The 20,046-nt window shown below is 43.7% G+C and overlaps 1 protein-coding gene and 1 long non-coding RNA gene across 3 annotated transcripts in view; one reads left to right on the plus strand and one right to left on the minus strand.

The window, feature by feature from the left end:
* LOC115281218 overlaps positions 1 to 9,946 on the plus strand; it is a 36,526-nt gene extending 26,580 nt beyond the window's left edge. For both annotated transcript variants that reach the window (XR_003904167.1, XR_003904166.1), the window contains one exon: positions 9,799 to 9,946. This is a non-coding gene — a long non-coding RNA (uncharacterized LOC115281218). The remainder of the gene's footprint in view (positions 1 to 9,798) is intronic.
* Positions 1 to 17,004, minus strand: part of LOC115281210 (zinc finger protein 84-like) — a 34,729-nt gene extending 17,725 nt beyond the window's left edge. Inside the window, 7 exon segments of the mRNA XM_029926545.1 lie at positions 6,354 to 6,581; positions 6,584 to 6,611; positions 6,613 to 7,916; positions 9,360 to 9,452; positions 9,750 to 9,876; positions 15,394 to 15,571; positions 16,761 to 17,004. Coding sequence (XP_029782405.1) covers positions 6,354 to 6,581; positions 6,584 to 6,611; positions 6,613 to 7,916; positions 9,360 to 9,452; positions 9,750 to 9,876; positions 15,394 to 15,408 — 1,795 coding nt within the window. The 5' untranslated portion in view covers positions 15,409 to 15,571; positions 16,761 to 17,004.
* Positions 17,005 to 20,046: the final 3,042 nt, after the last annotated feature.

Consider the following 20,046-nt stretch of genomic DNA (forward strand, 5'->3'; position numbering starts at 1 on the left):
CTCATGAACTGTGAGATCACGACCTGAGGTGAATCAAGAGTCGGACCTTTAACTGACTGAGCCACCCAGGCACCCAATGAATTTATTAATAGGATTTCCAGACTGAGTAAGCATCTGTTACATCATGTTATAATAAAACCAACCCTAAAATATCTGTGGCCTAAGACAACAAAGATCTACTTCTCCCTCATATTCCATGTGCGTGTGGGTCCTCTGGGACTTCTCCACATCACCGTTGCCATCACTCGTGACCATGAATAGGGCTCCTACCTGTAATATTGGTGGTTACTAGGAGACACGGACCCGGAAGATAGAAGAATACACACTGACTGAGGCTTCTACTGATAAGTCAGCCAAGCCTACCCCCTGGTGATATGTAACTTCAAATACATGGAGAAATACAGTCCTTCTGTATGTCCCAAAGGAGAAAGATTTGTGAATAGCCAGCCCTAACGACACAGCCCTGTACAAGGACTGAACTAGTGGGGATATGAAAAGTGAAAATGACAGAAAGAATGGAGATGCAATTGTGCATAGGACTGCAGGCCCTAGAAACTTTGTAGCATTAAAAAAAATTTTTTTTAGTTTATTTATTTATTTATTTATTTATTTATTTATTTATGAGCGATAGAGACAGCATGAGTGGGGGAGGGGCAGAGAGAAAGGGAGACACAGGCTCCAGGCTCTGAGCTGTCAGCACAGAGCCTCATGCGGGCTCAGACCCATAGACTGTGAGATCATGACCTGAGCCGAGGTCAGACAGTTAACCGACTGAGCCCTCAGGCACCCCTATAGCATTTAAATCAGAGGGTCTGATAGGTATTGGACACACATACTTACTCTGACAAAACCAAGGACCTCATGGCTAACTTGCTGGATTACAGGACAAGTCAGTGATTTTATTTTTATTTATTTATTTTAATGTTTTGTTTGTTTTTGAGAGAGAGAAAGAGAGACATGGCATGACCAGGGGAGGGTCAGAGAGAGAGGGAGACACAGCCTCTGGAGACACAGCCTCTGAAGACAGGCTCCAGGCTCTGAGCTAGATATCAGCACAGAGCCTGACACGGGGCTCGAACCCACATCTGTGAGATCATGACCTGAGCCAAACCCAGACGCTCAACCGACTGAGCCACTCAGGTGCCCCAAGTCAGTGATTTTAATAGCATTTTGCAAGTTCTTCTAAAACCCATGTACACTGAGGTAGCCTTACACAGCTGAGCCAACCCGGAGAGCAGCTTAAGGGTTGGAGGGTTAATCAGTAATATCAAAAGTATACGTCTGCCTTCTGCTTTATGGTAATTTTTTACAGCTTTCTGGGACCATGTGTTCCTTGCTTTTATTTTTCATTAAAAAAAACTTGAGTAATATAAAAAATAAAATTCTTTATTCCTGTGTACCCACCATCCAGCATCAATATATGCCTTCCATTCATCAAGATTATTTTTCTTTTCTTTTAAATTTTTAACTTTTATTTATTTTTGAGAGACAGGGAGAGACAGAGCATGAGCAGAGTAGGGGCAGAGAAAGAGGGAGGCACAGAATCCGAAGTAGGCTCCAGGCCCTGAGCTGACAGCACAGAGCCCGATGCGGGGCTCGAACCCAGGAACTGTGAGATCATGACCTGAGCCGAAGTCAGATGGTTAACTGACTGAGCCCCCCAGGCGCCCTCCAAGATTAGTTTTCTGATTGGGGAATTTTGAGATAAACCAGTGATCCTTGGGCTTATATAATCTGATGCTCAATATAGGGCAAGTCTTGATGTCAAAATCCGAGGAGCACCTGAATTTATGCAGTAACGAGTCCCCGAGGAGACCACCACCAGACAGGTGCTCTACAGATGTTTCTTCAACATGCCAGTTGTTCTGAAAGCCCGCTGCCAAATGTAGGGCTGTTACCTGTTATAATAGCATGGGGAAGGAAACTTGGAGGGGCCCAAACCATGTGATGAGAAGAAATCATGGAAAGCTTTATTGTTTTTAAAATGGGTTTGACGGGGCGCCTGGGTGGCTCAGTCAGTTAAGCCTCCGACTTTGGCTCAGGTCAGATCTCACGTTTGTGGGTTCGAGCCCCACGTCGGGCTCTGTGCTGACAGCTAGCTCAGAGCCTGGAGCCTGTTTCAGATTCTGTGTCTCCTTCTCTCTCTGACCCTCCCCCTCTCATGCTCTGTCTCTTCTGTATCAAAAATAAATAAAACATTAAAAAAATGAAATAAAATGGGTTTGACATGCTTTTGCAGCAGCCCCCACAGTGCCAATAGCACAAGGTGAAGAAGATAAAGATTCTAGACTTTTGTCACTGTTAAACTTGCCTTGCCCTTCAGGCAAGCCATGGCCAGTGTCAAGAGAAGCGGTGGGGTCAGCAGTACAATCACGAGCTACCACCAGTGTCACATCATACTGAAATAGGATTGAGTCAAAAATGACAGATTGCCATTGGGTTTGTTAAGAAAGATATGGTTTATGTAACCTTCAATCTCACAAGATCAGGTAGATGCTTTACATGGTTTTTTTTTTTTAACTATTTTCATGTTTTATTTATTTTTGATACAGAGAGAGACAGAGCACGAGAGGGGGAGGGGCAGAGAGAGAAGGAGACACAGAACCGGAAGCAGGCTCCAGGCTCTGAGCTAGCGGTCAGCACAGAGCCTGACGCGGGGCTCGAACCCACGAACGTGAGATCTGACCTGAGCCAAAGCCTGAGGTTTAACCGACTGAGCCACCCAGGCCCCCGATGCTTTAAATGTTTTAATGAAAGTTTAGGCTTAGAATTAAAATTTGAGAGAGTAGTGAGAGTAGGCTTTGCTGTACTTTGCTTGGTGTCTGATGGCAGTTCCTGCCCTGCACATAGGGCGTGACTGGCAGAGGGAGCAAGGATAAGGAGAGGGGAGTCACATATTTTCCACCTTTGTAGTGACGAGGATCTTCCTCTACAGAGACCCCTTTTAATATTTTGAATGTGGCAAGGGACAGGTGGGAAGTCCTTAGCCCACTGTAGGCACAGTGACTTTCCTCTTGGAAAAGTGGTTTGGAGTGGGAGCTTGGGAGGGACAAGGTGTATGAAGACGCTTATTCACTAAAACGCTTCTGGGGCTCACAGGTAAGAATCTGTGTCTTCAAAAGAATAGTGCTCTTGTCAACTTCCAAGACTTTACACTCGAGAGCGGAGAGCTTCCAGTCGTTCCTGAACAAATCCTCTGGGAATGCACAGAATGGTAGTGTTTTCTTTGCTGGCCATAATGTCACATTGTAGTTGACATGTCACTGTCACCCTTTTCACCCTCAAGATTTGCAAACCTTCCTCACGTGCACGACTGTCGGTTCCTGGGTTTGGGACACAAAGTCTGTCAGTGTCCCTGGGATTAATGTGAGCCCTTCTGACTTGTTTTTCTCTCGTGCTATATTGTACCACCCAGGCTACATTGCTTATTGAAAACATAGAGTCGTAGGGGCGCCTGGGTGGCTCAGTCGGTTAAGACTCCGACTTCAGCTCCGGTCATGATTTCACGCTCTGGGTTCGAGCCCTGCGTCGGGCTCTGCGCTGACAGCTAGCTCAGAGCCTGGAGCCTACTTCCGATTCTGTGTCTCCCTCTCTCTGCCCCTCCCCCTCTCATGCTCTGTCTCTCTCGGTCTGAAAACTAAATAAAACATTTAAAAAGAAAGAAAGAAAGAAAACATAGAGATGGAGGATTTACCCCCTTTACAAAGGCTGTTTTGGGTTGTGTGACCAGTGGGTATAAAAGACTCTTGAGTAAACTTGTCCCTTGATCTCTCTGACACTGAGCTACTTCACATATATGTTGGTGACTTTTGATTTAGAGACATAGTGTTCTGTGATTGAAGAAGGTCCCTGGAATCTGTGCCTGCACATTGCGCAGCACGTTGCACGTTGGTGTTTACCTGCTTTATTTTTTTCTCAGGCTGTGTTGTAGCTTTTGTCTTTATTGGAGTCTTAAAGTAAGTCCTGGAGCTGTGGGAGTGCATTCAATCACCTTAAACAGGTGCCTGCCTTAGTTGCAAGGCCTCCATTTTAATGTAAAACAATGTGCTGGGAAAGGAAACCTACTTCGGTAAAATTAAGCTCAGTGTGTCTCAGAGTTTAATTCCCACTAGGGGGCGCCTGGGTGGCTTCAGTCGGTTGAGCATCTGACTCTTGATTTTGGTTTAGGTCATGATCTCCCAGTCAATGAAATAGAGACCCGCTTCAGGCTCCGTCCTGACAGTGTGGAGCCTGCTTGGGATTCTGTCTCTCCGTCGCTTTCTGCCCCTCCCCTGCTCTCTCTCTTTCAGAATAAACGTTTTCTTAAAAAGAAGATAACTTATGAGAGTTTTACAGCTACATTCTAGGGAGGGATTGATTAATAACACCTCCGAAGTTTCACATACGCTCTTTCAAAGGGAAGCATACCTTGTGCAGTATAGGGAAAATAGAAGCCTATTTTATTCGATTATGGAAACAAGTTACATTGTGCAAACAAGCAATACCAGGACCAAAGCTAGTATTTAATTACTGTCTTCTAATATAAAGGCTAGTTCTCAAACTGTTTAGAATTCACAGGGGTATACAACTTGTGACTAGTCATCATTTTCCAACCCTAAATATCTGATCAGCTTAGAAGAAACAAAATTCTTCATTAAAGATACTTCTACTGTATTTAATCTTATCTAAAATAACTTTGGTTTTGTGATGCACTATTATTTTATGTACTAAGTTCTCTATTAAAATATGTCAAACCATAGGGGCCCATGGGAGGCTCAGTCAGTTACACGTCCGACTTGAGCTCAGGTCATGATCTCATGGTTCATGAATTCAAGTCCTGCATCAGGCTTTGTGCTGATAGCTCAGAGCCTGGATCCTGCTTTGGGTTCTGTGTCTGCCTCTCTCTCTCTGCCCCTCCCCCTCTCACAGTCTACTCTCAAAACTAAATAAAAACATTAAAAAAGTTTAAATGTGTTGAGACACCTGGGTGGCTCAGTTGGTCATGATCTCATACTTCATGGATTTGAGCCCTGCATTGGGCTCAGTGCTGATAGTGTGTTCTTTTTGTTTTTTTTTTTTAATTAAAAAAATTTTTTTATAGAGAGACAGAGCATGAGCAGGGAAGGGGCAGAATGACAGGGAGACACAGAATCCGAAGCAGGCTCCAGGCTCTGAGCTGTCAGCACAGAGCCCGATGCAGGGCTCAAACCCACAAATCATGATATCATGACCTGAGCCTAAGTCGGACATGTAACCAACTGAGCCACCCAGGTGCCTCATCTGTGCAGATAGTTTGGAGTCTGCTTAGAATTCTGTGTCTCCCTCTCTTTCTTCCCCTCCCCTGCTCATGCTCTCTCTCTCTCTCTCTCAAAAATAAACATTAAATATTTTTTAAATTTAAAAATGTCAAACCATCAACTGTGATGCTCCATTCTGACTTCATTTTTAATTAGGTGGGGTGAAAATTCTATCTTGGAATTGATGAAAAAATGTTTTACTCAAGAAACGTTCAAAATCTTCAGGCCCATTTACAAATACCAGCAAAGGGTGGAGTGGCAGAGGAAGAGATATTCAGTATTTTATTAAGATTTCTTGCTAAAATAATGAACCATGTCGTTCAATTACAATGTATGTAATGATGTAAAAATTCAATGCAAATATTCTATTGGCAAGTTTTGTGTACATTTCCATACGTGTACTAGACAGTCCCAAGTGTTACGCTAAGGTATGCAATTCCCAATTATGAACAATCTTTTAATAGTAAAAATAGATGTAAAACCCATATTCTTACATAGTTGATACAATTTTTGCTTTTTTCTGACAAGTTTATTTACATACTTAATATTTCCCATAATCATTTATTATGTCACAATTACAGAATATGACATCCCTCATAATATGACAGCCATGGAAGATGATTCCTCAGATTCATTAAAGTATAGAATTTTTTTCCCTTAGTGTCAATTCTCTGATTATCAGAGTAGCAGGATTTCATGGCAACAACATCCTCACAATCAGCACACACACACACACACACACACGCACACATGCACAGATCTTCCCTCCTATGTTCTCTCTTGGCTACCTTCAGCTGACATGTTTTGGGGAAGGGGCTTCCTGCTGTCTGGCATTCTACCCAGAACCATTCTCTTCTAAGTGGTGAGGTGTGAGTTTGGAAAAAAAAAAAAAAAAAAAAAGGCTTGTCTACCTCAGTAGCTTTTATGTTTCGCTCCTATGTAAACTCTGGTGTAATGAGTGAGCCATTCACTTTCACTGGCAAGTTTTGGATATTTAGTTCATGATTTCTCTCCTCTGTGGGTTTTTCTGATGTAAAATGAGGCTGAATTTGTGGGAGGAAGTTTTCCAACACTCACTACATCCATAAGGTTTCTTCCCTGTGTGAGTTCTTTGATGAATAGTAAGATGTGACTTCCGGGCGAAAGATTTCTGACATTCGCCGCATTCATGGGCTTTCTCTCCTGTATGTGTTTTCCGATGCAAAACGAGGCTGAACTTGATAGGAAACGTTTTCCCACATTCACTGCATCCATAGGGTTTCTCTCCTGCATGGATTCTCTGATATATAATAAGGCTGAACTTGTCTTCCCACACTGTCGGCATTCATATGGTTTTCTCTCCTGAGTGAATTCTCTGGTGAGTGAGCAGATAGGACTTCCGGCTGAAGGCTCTGTGGCATTCACTGCACTCATAAGGTTTCTCTCCGGCGTGAGACCTCTGGTGGATAGTGAGGTGTGACTTCTGGGTGAAAGCTTTCTGACACTGACTGCATTCATAGGGCTTCTCGCCCGTATGTGTTCTCTGGTGTAGGATGAGACTAAACTTGATGGAGAACGTTTTTCCACATTCATTGCACCCATAGGGTTTCTCTCCTGTGTGAGTTCTCCAGTGAGTATTGAGACGTGACTTTACACTGAAGCCTTTCCCACACTCACTGCAATGATAAGGTTTCTCTCCTGTGTGAGTTCTCTGATGTCTAATGAGCTCAGATCTCTGGATGAAGGCTTTCCCACAGTCACTGCATCCATAGGGTTTTTCCCCCGTATGAGTTTTTTGATGTAAAATGAGGCTAAACTTAAGGGGGAACGTTTTCCCACATTCATTGCAACCGTAAGGTTTCTCTCCCGTGTGAGATCTCTGGTGGATGATGAGTTGTGACTTGTTGCCGAAGCTCTTCTCACACTCACCGCACCTGTAGGGCTTCTCTCCTGTGTGGGTTCTTTGGTGGGAGGTGAGCTGTGACTTATCGCTGAAGCTCTTCTGACACTCACCGCACCTGTAGGGCTTCTCTCCTGTGTGGGTTCTCTGGTGTTCATTAAGGCGGGACTTATCGGGAAAAGCTTTCCCGCATTTACGGCATTCATAGGGTTTCTCTCTTGTGTGGGTTCTCTGATGTAGAATGAGGTGGGACTTCCGGGTGAAGGCTTCCTCACATCTACTGCAACCGGAGGGCTTCTCTCCTGTGTGGGTTCTCTGACGCTTAACCAGGTCTGACTTCTGGGAAAGGACTCTCCCACAGTCACTGCAGTTACCCTGTTTCTCTCCTGCTCGAGTCTTCCAGTGTTTAGTGAGCTGTGGCTCATGGCCGAAAGCCTTTAAATGCTCATTAAATTCATTGTATTTTTCTCCAGTATGAATTTTCTCATGCTTGGTATAAAGAACTACTTGGTCGTAGCCATTAAATCGCACTTCGTTTCTTGCATAGCTTTTATTCTGAAGAATGTACTCTGCTTTAGGTTTCAAATGTTGCCCAAGTATGTCCAATGTGTGGGATCTTTGTGCTAAAGGGATATCAAAGTTTAAGCTGAGAGACAGTATTTTTCTAAATGGATTATTTATGTGGTGACTCTCCATAGTTTCAAGGCTGCCTTCCTTTTCTTGATGCCAGTCTGTATGCCTCTCCACTTGCCCGGTGTCATCTAGAAAGGAGACCAATGAAACACAACGATCATGTGATAGGAGGAGTGGAATTTCATAGCAAAGGCCAAGCAGAGAAGAGGAAATGAGACTGGGTATACAGTGAAAGTCTGAGACATCGTAAGTGGAAGGAGAAAAAAATGGAATAAACTGGAAAATGAGGAGAGGAGGGACAATTTACAAATGTTGACTATGTAAAGAAAGCTACAACCATGGGTTAGGGCCTATAACTTTATAACAACGAGGAGGATAAGGCAAGTAAACTGAAGGTGCCAGGGAGAAAGATTAATTAGGAAGCAAGTTCCAAGATGAACTAGAGTGGGATCTGATCTGAATACAGAAGAGAAGGGAATGTATTCTTTTACTTTTTTTTTTTAAACTTTTCTTTTAAAAGTAGGCTCCATGCCCAACACCAGACTTGAACTCATGACCCTGCGATCAAGAGTTGCACGCTCTACCGAATGAGCCAGACAGGCGCCCTGGAAATGCATTACTTTAAAAGCCTAGCAAAAGGGGTGCTTGGGAGGTTCAGTCGGTTAAGCGTCCAACTCTTGGTTTTGGCTCAGGTCATGATCTCACGGTTTATGAGACTGAGACCCATGTCAGGCTCTGCACTCATGGTGTGAAGCCTGCTTGGGATTCCTTCTCTCTCCTTCTCTCTCTGCCCCTCCCCTACTCACGCATACTCTCTCTCTCTCTGTCTCAAAATAAATACATAAACATTAAAAATAAATAAGTAAAACCAAGCAAAATAATCCTAATAAGGAGATTAAAAAGTGGAGCCAAGGGGGACCTGGGTGGCTGAGTTGGTTGAGCACCGGACTTCAGCTCAGGTGATGATCTGACGGTTCGTGGGTTCAAGCCCCACATCAGGCTCTGTGCTGACAGCTCAGAGCCTGGAGCCTGCTGCAGTTTCTGTGGGTGCGTCTCTTTCTGCCCCTCCCATGCTTGCACTCTGTCTCTCTCTCAAAAATAAACAAACATTAAAAAAATAGTTACAAATAGAGAGGGAGGGAGGCAAACCATAAGAGACTCTTAAATATAGAGAACAAACTGAGGGTGGATGGAGGGGCGGGGGAAAGGGCAAAATGGGGGATGGGCATTGAGGAAGGTACTTGTTGGGATGAGCACTGGGTGTTACGTGTAAGCAATGAGTCACAGGAACCCACCCCCAAAACCAAGAACACACTGTATACATTGTATGTCAGCCAACTTGACAATAAATTATATTCTTAAAAAAAAGAATAAAGAATGAGATAAACAACAACACAACAACAAATTTTTAACTGGACTCAATATTAATAATGTGTATGGGAGCTTATGTCCCCTGTTTTAAGCCACACTCGGAGCTTAAAAGACTTTTCTGAGCAACAATAGGTACCTCCTCATTTCTGATGAAATAGAAATGTATTTCCATTTATGCCCAGGGTTGGCTTCTCACTCACCTGGATGAATTTGACTCTGGATTTCTTCCTCTGTTATCCATGGTGGTCCTTGTCCCAACTGGTAGAATGCATCTGCTTTGGTAACTTGATACCCTACTCAAGGAAAATTATAGTGGATCCACGGACCCATGTACTTGGGCTTACAAGGCCTCTGAAAAACGGGGAAGGTTATATTTAAGGGCCTGAACAATTTGCCTCTTAGTTAAGTAAAGGCCTTTTACTTTGGGAGCAAGAGAAAAGCACTCTGTTTGTTAGAGGCCAAAATGCACTAAAATCTATCAGGTATGAAACTCATATTCAAAAAAGTAAGGTGTTTGGTAAGGCTCCACACATTTCATCACTAAGAAAGGCAACTGATTGCCTGCATTACCCTGGGAAGGGCCTGCTTACCCACTGAAACTAGGTTGCTGTAGTTTTCCAACATCACATCTTGATACAGGCTCTTCTGAATGGGGTCCAACAGCTGCCACTCCTCCCACGTGAAGACCACAGCCACATCCTTCAATGACACTGAGCCCTGCAACAGAACGCTCCTAGTCATTCTAAAGGGATCATCATTGACCAATACTATGAAGAAAAGCATCATATTTCCTACGGTAAGTCATCTGCCTTCCTTATAACTAGTTTCGCATTATATTTTGTAGAAAAAATTAATTTTTTATTTAAAATATCCTATCTTTGTGGTGCCTCGGTGGCTCAGTTGGCTAAGCGTCTGACTTTGGCTCAAGTCATGATCTCCTGGTTCACAGGTTCAAGCCCCACATTGGGCTCCGCTGACAGCTCAGAGCCTGGAGCCTGCTTCGGATTCTGTGTCTCCCCATCTCTCTCAAAAATAAACAAACATTAGAAGCAATGTTTAAATATCCTGTCTTTGTGCTCCCAACCATTCACTGATGTACATGTTCACTCTTTCACAAGAAAAACAGACTAGAGCATCCTCAAGTCCTTTAATCTAGGAACCACCTACAACCTATGTGAACACACCTCTATGTCAGACACTGCACTGGATACTCCTTCTACCCTGAAGAAGCATACTAGCTTGCAGAGACAGGCATGTACGTGCACAAGGCTACTAAACATTACAGAGGATAAGAAAGAAATACATACCACGTGGGCACCAATAGGGAGCAGAAAAAATATAAAGGTTGAACTTTAGAGGGGTGAGGAGAGAGGTGCATGTAATTCAAGAAAGAAATAACATGAAGGGCACCTCAGTGGCTCAACTGGTTGAGTGTCTGACTTAGGCTCAGGTCATGACCCCATGGTTCATGGGGTCTCTGCTGTCACAGTGGAGCCTGCTTTGGATCCTCTGTCCTCCCCCGTCTCATGTGTGCTCTCTCTCTCTCAAAAATAAACATTGTAAAAAAATAAACATTAAAAAAAAAGCAAGAAAGAAGTAACATGAACGACAGCACAATCAAAAGCTATATGCATTTAAAACACCACAAATACATTTCTTCCTAAGCTGTGACACCAAATGATTGAATTTACACCAGGAAGAGCACACTGTAAGCACTCAAAAAAAATGTTCACTTAATATTTTTTGTTACTGAAATGTTGATAGGGATGGACTTCCAAGGTACTGGCTTAATCAGTTACAGAGAAGTACATGAACTGTAATCTCAGTTATGACAGTGCAGAAAAGGTGCTGTGCAGAAAAGGGCTGACTCGGCAGGCCGGGGTTGCCCAAACCTGCACACTCCAGAGAAAGGCCTGTCTTCAGGAAGACCAGCTGTTGACTTGCTCCTGGGAGATAATCTCTGAACCCCTGGAGTATCCAGCCCAATATGGGTGCGTCCACATTCCTGGGGCCTGGGGCTACACTCTATCGGTTTGAATTTGGCGGCCCTGGAGACTGAGCAGCTGAGGTCAGTCACGTATGCTGAATGCCTGTTTTCTGACTCTCAATACAACCCTGGACACCAAGCTGCAGGTGAGCCCCCCTGGATGGCAACACTTCCTACCTGTTGTTACACATCATCACCAGAAGAATTAAGTGCTGTTCATGCTACTCCACTGGGCGAGGGCAGCTGGAGGCCACTGCCTGGTCTCTCCTGGATGCTACTCTGCATCTTTTGCCTTTGATGATTTTACTTAATAAAAAATTTAAAAAAAATTTTTTAATGTTTATTTTTGAGAGAGAAAGATCTCGAGTGAGAGAAGGGTAGAAAGAGAGGAGACACAGAATCAGAAGGCAGCTCCAGGCTATGAGCCATCAGCACAGAGCCCAACGCTGGGCTGGAACCCATGAGCTGTGAGATAATGACCTGAGCCGGTCAGAGGCTTAACCAACTGAGCCACCCAGGCACCCCACTTAAAAATTTTTTTTATGTGGGTTCCATACCCAGAGTTGAGCCCAATGTGGGACTTGAACTCATGACCCTGAGATCAAGACTCAGGTGCTTAATTTAAAAAAAGGAAATTAAGAGTTGGATATTAAACAATTGAGCCAAGCACATGCTCCTGCCTTTGCTCACTTTAATGTGCATTTTTTTCACTGTAATAATCCATAACTGTGAGTATAACTGCTTTTTTGAATTATTTTGAGTTCTTCTGGAAAATCATCAAAATGGAGGGAGGGCTTGCCTGGATGGCTCAGTTGGTTAAGCGTCCGACTTCAGCTCAGGTCATGATCTCGTTGTTCCCGAGTTTGAGCCCCACGTTGGGCTCTGCTGACACCTCACAGCCTGGAACCTGATTCTGTGTCTCCCTCTTTGTCTCTGCCCCTCCCCTGCTCGTGTTCTGTCTTTCTCTCAAAAAGGAATAAACATTAAAAAAAAAATGGACACATAGGTGAGACTTAAAAAAAAGATGGAGGGTGGGCCAAGGATCCCCAACACAAATATACACAAATTCATAGTTATATATGTAAATGCGGACAGAGAAAGTCAAAGCAATACATATAACTTTTTAGATTATTTATCTTGAGGGTGGTGAAAAAGGATCAATGAGGGACTTAAGAGTTTAGCTTTAGAAACTTCTGTACTATTTGAAACTTTACACACTGAGACTATTTTAAGCTTTAATAATATAATCGGAAAAGTTTTTAAATAGAAGAAATGAACTATGGACTGAGAGTTGACACCTGCATTTTGGGAAGTGAAAAGATTATGAAGGAAATGTTCTAAAATTTTGCTAACAGATTGGGGATTCTCAACCTCAACCCTACTGCCATTTTGGGCTGGATAACTTTTTGTGATGGAAGCCTGTAGTGTGTGTTGTAGGATGTTTACCAGCATCCCTGGCCTCTATTTACTAGATCCCATTAACAGTTATGACAATAAAAAATGTCCCAGAGGGCCGCCTGGGTCGCTCAGTCAGTTCAGTATCAGACTCTTGATTTTGGCGCAGGTTATGATCTCACAGTTCATGGGTTGCAGCCCCATATTGGACTCTGTAGCTGGCAGTGCAGAGCTTGCTTGGGATTCTCTCGCTCCCTCTCTGCCCCTCCCCCACTGGCGAGGTCTCTGTCTCTCTCAAAATAAATAAATAAACTTAAAAAAAATGTCCCAGACATTGTCAATTGTCCCCTGGGGAGACAGAATCATCCTGAATTGAGAACTACTGATTTAAAGAAAAAACTGAATTTTGAGGGCTGTTTTTGGGAAACCAAATGATGGTCTTAGAATCCATCCATTCTTGTTGATAATCTAGGTGTTCTCCCTGAACAAAGCCAGACCACCAGGAGGCTGTGGACTTGAGCTACCTCGTTTTGAAACCCTGAAGCACTCTGATCACTGAGTTCTGCTCTGGTGTAACACCACTAGCTTACCTGTGAATGGCTGAGAAATAATCAAAGGCAGCTCACGACTTTATTAGTGGTTTGCTGTATGTAGAAAGCACTGAGCACTAGGCAATCTAAACTAAATACCCACCAAAGAACTTCCTTCCTACTTACGTGTCAGGAACTATCTACTTTTCTAGAGGAGCTTTCCCTTTAGGCAAGGCAAATCACCAATGATTTGTTTTTAGGTTTATTTTGAGAGAGAGTGCACAAAGACTCTAGGGGAGGGGCCTAGGGAAGGAAAGAGAGAGAGAGAATGAGAGAGAATCCCAACCAGGCCCCTTGCTGTCAGCACAGAGCCTGACTCAGATCTTGATCTCATGAAGAGAGAGATCATGACCTGAGCCAAAATCAAGAGTCGGATGCTTGACTGACTGATTCACCCAGGTGCCCCTCCCAACAATTTTTTATTGACAGCCATGAGGTAGATTATATTTCCAAGGATGACCATAATAGTATGTCCCATTCCAGAACTTCCTGCAACGTGACCTTGCTACTCCCCCATCAAGAGGCAGAACCTGTTCCCTCCCCTTGAATCTAGTTTGTCTTAAAAACTTGATGTAACAAAGAGGATGCAGCAGAATGGATAATGCAGAAGAGGCCGTGTACTTTCAGTCTGGTTCTGTCAGAATCTAGCATCATTCTCTGAAAAGCCCGAGCCACCTTAGGAGGCCATGCATAAATACTCCAATAACCCCAGCTCAGCCTAGTTTTTGAGTCATGTCATCCTGAAAAACAGATGCGGGAATGAAGAAGCCTTCAGATGATTCCAGTTCCCAATCTTTGAGTCTTCCCAGCCGCGGTTCCAGACATCATGGTGTGGACAAACTGTGCAAGAGAGGAGTAACACAGCAGTCTGGGTTGTCCACACCCTGCACATGCCAAAGAAAGGTTGATCCTCACCTGTTCATAAGAAGTAACCTCTGAGCCCTTGAAATATCTTAACTGGAGAGACCAGATGATCTATGCTATCAATGTGATTCACGGTGGGGGGCTTAGGCCACACCACAGCAGCTTGGATGAAAGGGCTGGAGATGAAAGTCAGCCATTGATGTGGTCAGTGTTGCCTATGTGACTGACTCAAATAAAAACCTTGCAGCGGCGCCTGGGTGTCTCAGGTGGTTAGGTGTCCAACTTGTGATTTAGGCTCAGGTCACGATCTCAGGGTTGTGAGATCGAGCCCCATGTTGATCTTGAGAGTCTCTGCCTCTCCCTTGAGCCCTCCCCCGCCCCCTTGCACCACTTTCTCTCTCTCCAAAAACCCCAAACCCTGGAAACTAAGATGTGAATGAGCTTCCCTGATGAGCAATACTTATTATGTGTTGTTACAAATCACTGCTGGGAAAATTCAACACTGTCCACATGGCTCCACAGAGAGAGAAAAAGTGGAAGCTTTTGCCTGGTGTCTCCTGGATCTGACCTTATACAAATTTTCTCTGTGGCTGATTTTAATCTGTATCCTTTTGCTATAATAAACTATAATCGTGAGTATAACAATGTTTCTGAGCACTCTGAATTCTGGCAAATCGTTGAACCTGAGGGTGGTCTTGGGAACTCATTAACATGTATGCCCCACCAGGGGGCGCTGTCTTACTTCCTGACCCACTGAATCCATGAGGATGATAAAATTAAATGCACATCACCAGGTTCAGGGTGGCCTGTTATGCAGCAATAGGTAACTAAAAGAGGAAGTACTAAAGACAAGTTTGTGGCTCAATTTGATGAGCTATTTAGAATTCGTGGGCTATAATCGATATTCTAACTTAAAACAATTTGTATAAACATGATTTACCTATCCTCATTGCAACCTGACTGTGAATTTGATCCTTTGTCTATTTTTCCTCAAAGTCTTTTTTTTTTAATTTTTAATGTTTATATTTGTTTGAGAGAGAGAGACAGAGAGAGAAGAGAGAGAAAGAAGGAGAATACAAATGGGGGAGGAACAGAGAGTGAGGGAGACACCAAATCCAAAGCAGGCTTCAGGCTCTGAGTGGTCAGCACAGAGCCTGACATGGGACTTGAACCCATGAACTGTGAGATAATGACCTGAGCCAAAGTTGGTCGCTTAACTGACTGAGCCACCCAGGTGCCCCGATTTTTCCCCAAATTCTGACATTTGTCTCTTCATGCCTTATCTGGTATAGTCTGCATTAATAGTGAATAAACATATTCTTTTAATATGTGTATTATTAAATCTCCTCAAACCCACTGGGAAGGCTAATGGAAAGAACATATATATATACAACTCACTTGGGACTTGGACATTTTCTGGGGCCCTTAGCGTCAGAAAGTTTAATATCTGCTCTTGTTGATTCTGGGCTCTTTTCTGAAGCTCTAGTTCAAGGTCTCTGGTCAAGGATGCAGTGTTGATCTTTGTACCTTCACTTCCTTCCTTCATAGGAACTATTTTATCCCAGGAAGCCAGGACCTGGGGATTATAGAAATTGTAACTGTGAGTATAACAGATTTTTCTGAGTTGAGTCCTTATTTGTATGTGTGTATATATTTTAGATATACACAAATATATATGTATCTAATGTATCTAATATGTAGCTATCATATTAGCCTAAAGAAAACAAATAATATGTATTACCCGATGGCTTATTTTTCAATGAACATAATTATTTTATAATAAAGAAACACAAACAAGGTGTAACCGTTAAATTATGTGTTTACTGAAACTACTCAAAACTAAATCTACATTAGAGAAAGACCACTGCGATGAAATGGAGGAGAAAAATGTCCAATGAGAAATTTTTAAAAACTAAAAAATCCAGAGAAACAGCTATAAATACTGGAATACTGCTTGCTAACCTATCTTGGGTACCTACTGTGTGATCTTTAACTGGATGAGTAGTTAGTAGTCTTCTGGCTTTTGGTTTTGCTTTTTTAACAAAAGAGAAAAGAATCTCAGAGAGGTTGAGAAACTTAATCAAGTTTACATAGTAAAGTGGCAGAATATGGATAAACACCTAGGTCTGCCCAAATCCAAAGTCCATAATCTTTTCTCTGAATTAAACTTACCTATAAGTACCCTGACTGCTTACCTGGAAAACCTACAAGAATCAATTACTAATTACATTAGAAATATGAGTTCAATAAAGAAAAGTGAAAAACAATTTCTTTTAAATAGCTCCCTTTATATCTACCAGACAATAAAAAATAACCATTGGAGATGCTCAAAGACAACAAAGCTGGCCAAGCACTGACCACAGCCACCCCATTCACTGACCACCCCCGAAGACTCTCCCATTCCTGACTTCTTTCATGAACACCCCCAACTCTGACCTCCCGTCATTTGCCCCTAATCAGTGACCTTAACCTGAAAGACATTAACCCTACATACATTCCAAACACTGACCCACCGTCTAGGTAACACCAGTCACTGATTGCCTCCAAGACCGCAGCCCCTGTCACTAATCTCCCCCACAAAAGCAATACCCCAAGTCCTAACACCTTTCTTCATCCACTCCAATCCCTCACCAGCCCCAGGCCTGCACCATTTCCCTCAATCCCGCTCCCTCAATCATGGAATGCATTCCCCGCCCCACAATGGCTTGCTTCTCTCACTGACCGCCCCATACCTCCCCTCCCATAAACCCCAAATCTCCACCAACCTAGGTCAATCTGATTCCGCTCCCACAACGCGAAACTAAGACCCCTTAATAGAGCCTCCGCGCACCACCTTGGATGGTAGAAAGGGCAACGGTCCACCACTCGGCTTTAGACTCACAAACGATATTATTGCACCTCCCAGGTCATGTTTAATTTCTTTGGCATCCTACTACCTTTCTTTGGCATGCCTACCACCACGCCGGGGGCGTCCTTACACCGACGAAGATTCCGGTTCAGCTTTCGGTCTTTTAGACAAAGACCCTGTGAGGTAGTATGGCGGCGCCCTGAGGCCGATTTATGTGGGAGCCGCCATATTGGAAGGCCCGCCGTACAACCCCTTCCTCTGCCCTAGATAACTGTACTACTCCCGTTACTTCAATTGTGAACAGCGCAAAGGGCGATGCTCATGCTTTCGTCTGCGTGGAACCCGGAGGCACACTAAACCAAAGACAGCAAAACTTGGCAAGGAGTAAAACTTTACAGTGGGCGTGGCCATTTTGAAAAAGGTGAACATAGCCGTACAGGAAAAGGAGTCCTCCTTTCGGGAGTGCAAAGCAGGCGGAGGATTCTTAGGGAGTGCTTATGAAAAGCCAAAGTAGTATGACAAAGGCAGCATGCCTTACTTTGGGCACAGAGTAAACCAGTTTAGTTTCAGGAAAAGATCTCTTCCTCCCAGGATGGCTGGTGGCCGTTAGGTGACATCTCCAGGGTGAAAAGTGACAGGGTGGGTAGAGCTAGTAGTGAAGGAGGGGAAACACTATTCGCTAAGGTGGAGGGCGGCGAAATGCTGAGGGCAAAAGACTGGAAATTGTTGGTAGAAATTTCTTAACAGGTTTTATCTCAATTCAAATTTTTTCACATTTAATTTTTAGTGAAGTTATTATCATTGGAGTTGAGTCAAAAGAATGAAAGTTTTTAATTGGGTAGATAATTCCAGATTTTTGTCCAAAACTGCCCTATTAATGAATACATTTTACTGGTTGCTACCCTTCCTGAAAAACTTGATCCTAAAACTAATAGGTAATGTTTAGTAAGTGTGTACACATTTTTTTAAAACAGGAGACTATTTCAGGCATAATAACTAGATTATCTTAGTACTCCGAAGGCTATAGATGATGAGCCTAAGTATTATCCTTACTTCCCATATGGGGGGGAAAGGCCAAATCTTTCAGAATGTCTACTTCCTCAACACCTCATCAGTCTTTTAAATTGTGCCCATTTTAAGGGTGAATAAAAAAAAAATCTTATTTTAGATAATTTTTAAGGGCTTTGTTTATTTCCATTTTCCTCAATATTTTAAATTGGATATCTTTTTCTTAATCATATTGGAAGCATTTATGCCTATTAATTCTACCCCCATTCTCTTCTGTTTCTCATTTGGAGCATTATGAATAAAGGAACATTCTGGTGTAAATCTTCCTGAGGACACACCAATTCAGCATTGCTGAGTAGGCATCTGGGGGCAGAATTGCTGCTCTCAGAAGGTTCTCAGTTTTAATTTGCAATGCTCGTAAGCTTGGGAGTTAGTTTTGGAAGGATTTTAGTCTTTCAAAGATTTTTGATATCTTAAGTAAGATGGATATACTTATAATGGATTTTTTTATTTGGGGACATTATCCATAGATGCATCATGAAGGAAACTTCAAAACAAGTCTCCTGCAAATGCAGTCCTCTGTACATAGGCATTTCCTCTTCCTCATTTTCCCAACAGAGTTATATGGGTTTTTTTTAATGTTTATTTATTTATATATGTATTTGAAGAGGGGGGGGAGAGAGAGAAAGAGAGAGAGAGAGAGAGAGAGAACAAGCAGGGGAGGGGCAGGCTCAAACAGGCTCAGCACCATCAGTGCAGAGCCCAGCTCAGTTCAGGGCTTGAACTCACACACCTGGGGATCATGACCTGAGCTGAGATCAAGAGTTAGATGCCTAACCAACTGAGCCACCCTGCTGGCCCCAACAGACTTATATCGGTTTGATTAGATTTGGTGTTTACATTATGGTAACTACGTAAATACTCCTCATAGCTCAGCCATGTAGTATACTATGATTATTTTTCCTTTCTTGCACAATTTTTTATTCTCCCTGGAGTTGTCTTATTTATTCCTTCCAGAAATTCTGGCCTTTGGTTCTCAGAGAACCGATGGTCCTTGTCACTGGTTCCACAGCAGGATGAGAGCCCACTACCACATGTAACGTGCGACCTAGCCATTGGCTGGAGACTGCTCTCCTCACCTTTACTAGATGGCAATTGTGGGGTTTTTTTTTAATGTTTTTTTTTTTTTTGAGAGAGAGAGCGAGCGAGCAGGGTAGGGTCAGAGAGAGGAGTCACAGGATCTGAAGACAGGCTCCAGGCCCTGAGCTAGCAGTCAGCACAGAGCCCAACGCGGGGTGGGGGGGGGCTCGACCCCATGACCTGAGCCGAAGTTGGAGGCTTAAATGACTGAGCCACCCAGGCACCCCGGCAATTGTGTTCTTGAGAGCTCACATCCAAGATTCAGAGACTGTGTTTCCACCTCCTTTGTTGCCAGGGTGCAAAACTTGGAGCCCCAGGAGAAGCGACCTCGCTTGGCATCAGTGGACTGCTTGGCAAGGATGCACAACGAAACTCGGTGAGGCCCAGGAGCCAGCTCAGGGAGCACCATGCATCACCCTGGTAAGAACCTGGCTTCGTTTTGGTAGACCTAACCCTAAGAGGCAGAAGGGGAGCCTGATCACCTCCCAGAGTTGCCTGAGTGGTTCCATAAGGAACGAACTGCAACTCCAAGGTCCGGGCTCCTGGGCAGTGGGTTGGAGTCCCTGAGCGACTGTGTGTGAATGAGACCGACAGTGGAAAGCTTCCATCTGACCGTTGGGCCAACGGGAGTGTTGAGTCTTCGTCGCGGATCCGTGGGGACCTCATGGGCTTAGGGCGGCATCAGACTTCCTTGGGAGTCTGATCTGGCTCAGGGCTTGATACTGAACCCGCCAATGCTAAGAAGCACCCAAAATATCTCTAAGAGGAGAGCAGCGAGAAACCATGGAGGCGACTGCCATCCAGTCCAAATTAGTCCCTCCCATCCCCCTTGTCCCTCTCTTGGGCATGACATTTATCTATGAGGGGGAGAAAATGGGTGGAAAGCAGAGTAAACTAACTCCTCTAGGGTGTATGTTGAAGAATTTCAAAAAGGGACATTCGGAGATTATGTTGTAAAATTAACTCCTGGAAAGCTCTGGACAATCTGTGAAATTGATTGGCCATCCTTTGGGTTGGGCTGGCTCCAGGAGCTCACTTGGTGAGTAACTAGTTGG

Source organism: Suricata suricatta, chromosome 16, assembly GCF_006229205.1.
Source record: "Suricata suricatta isolate VVHF042 chromosome 16, meerkat_22Aug2017_6uvM2_HiC, whole genome shotgun sequence".
NCBI lineage: Eukaryota > Metazoa > Chordata > Mammalia > Carnivora > Herpestidae > Suricata > Suricata suricatta.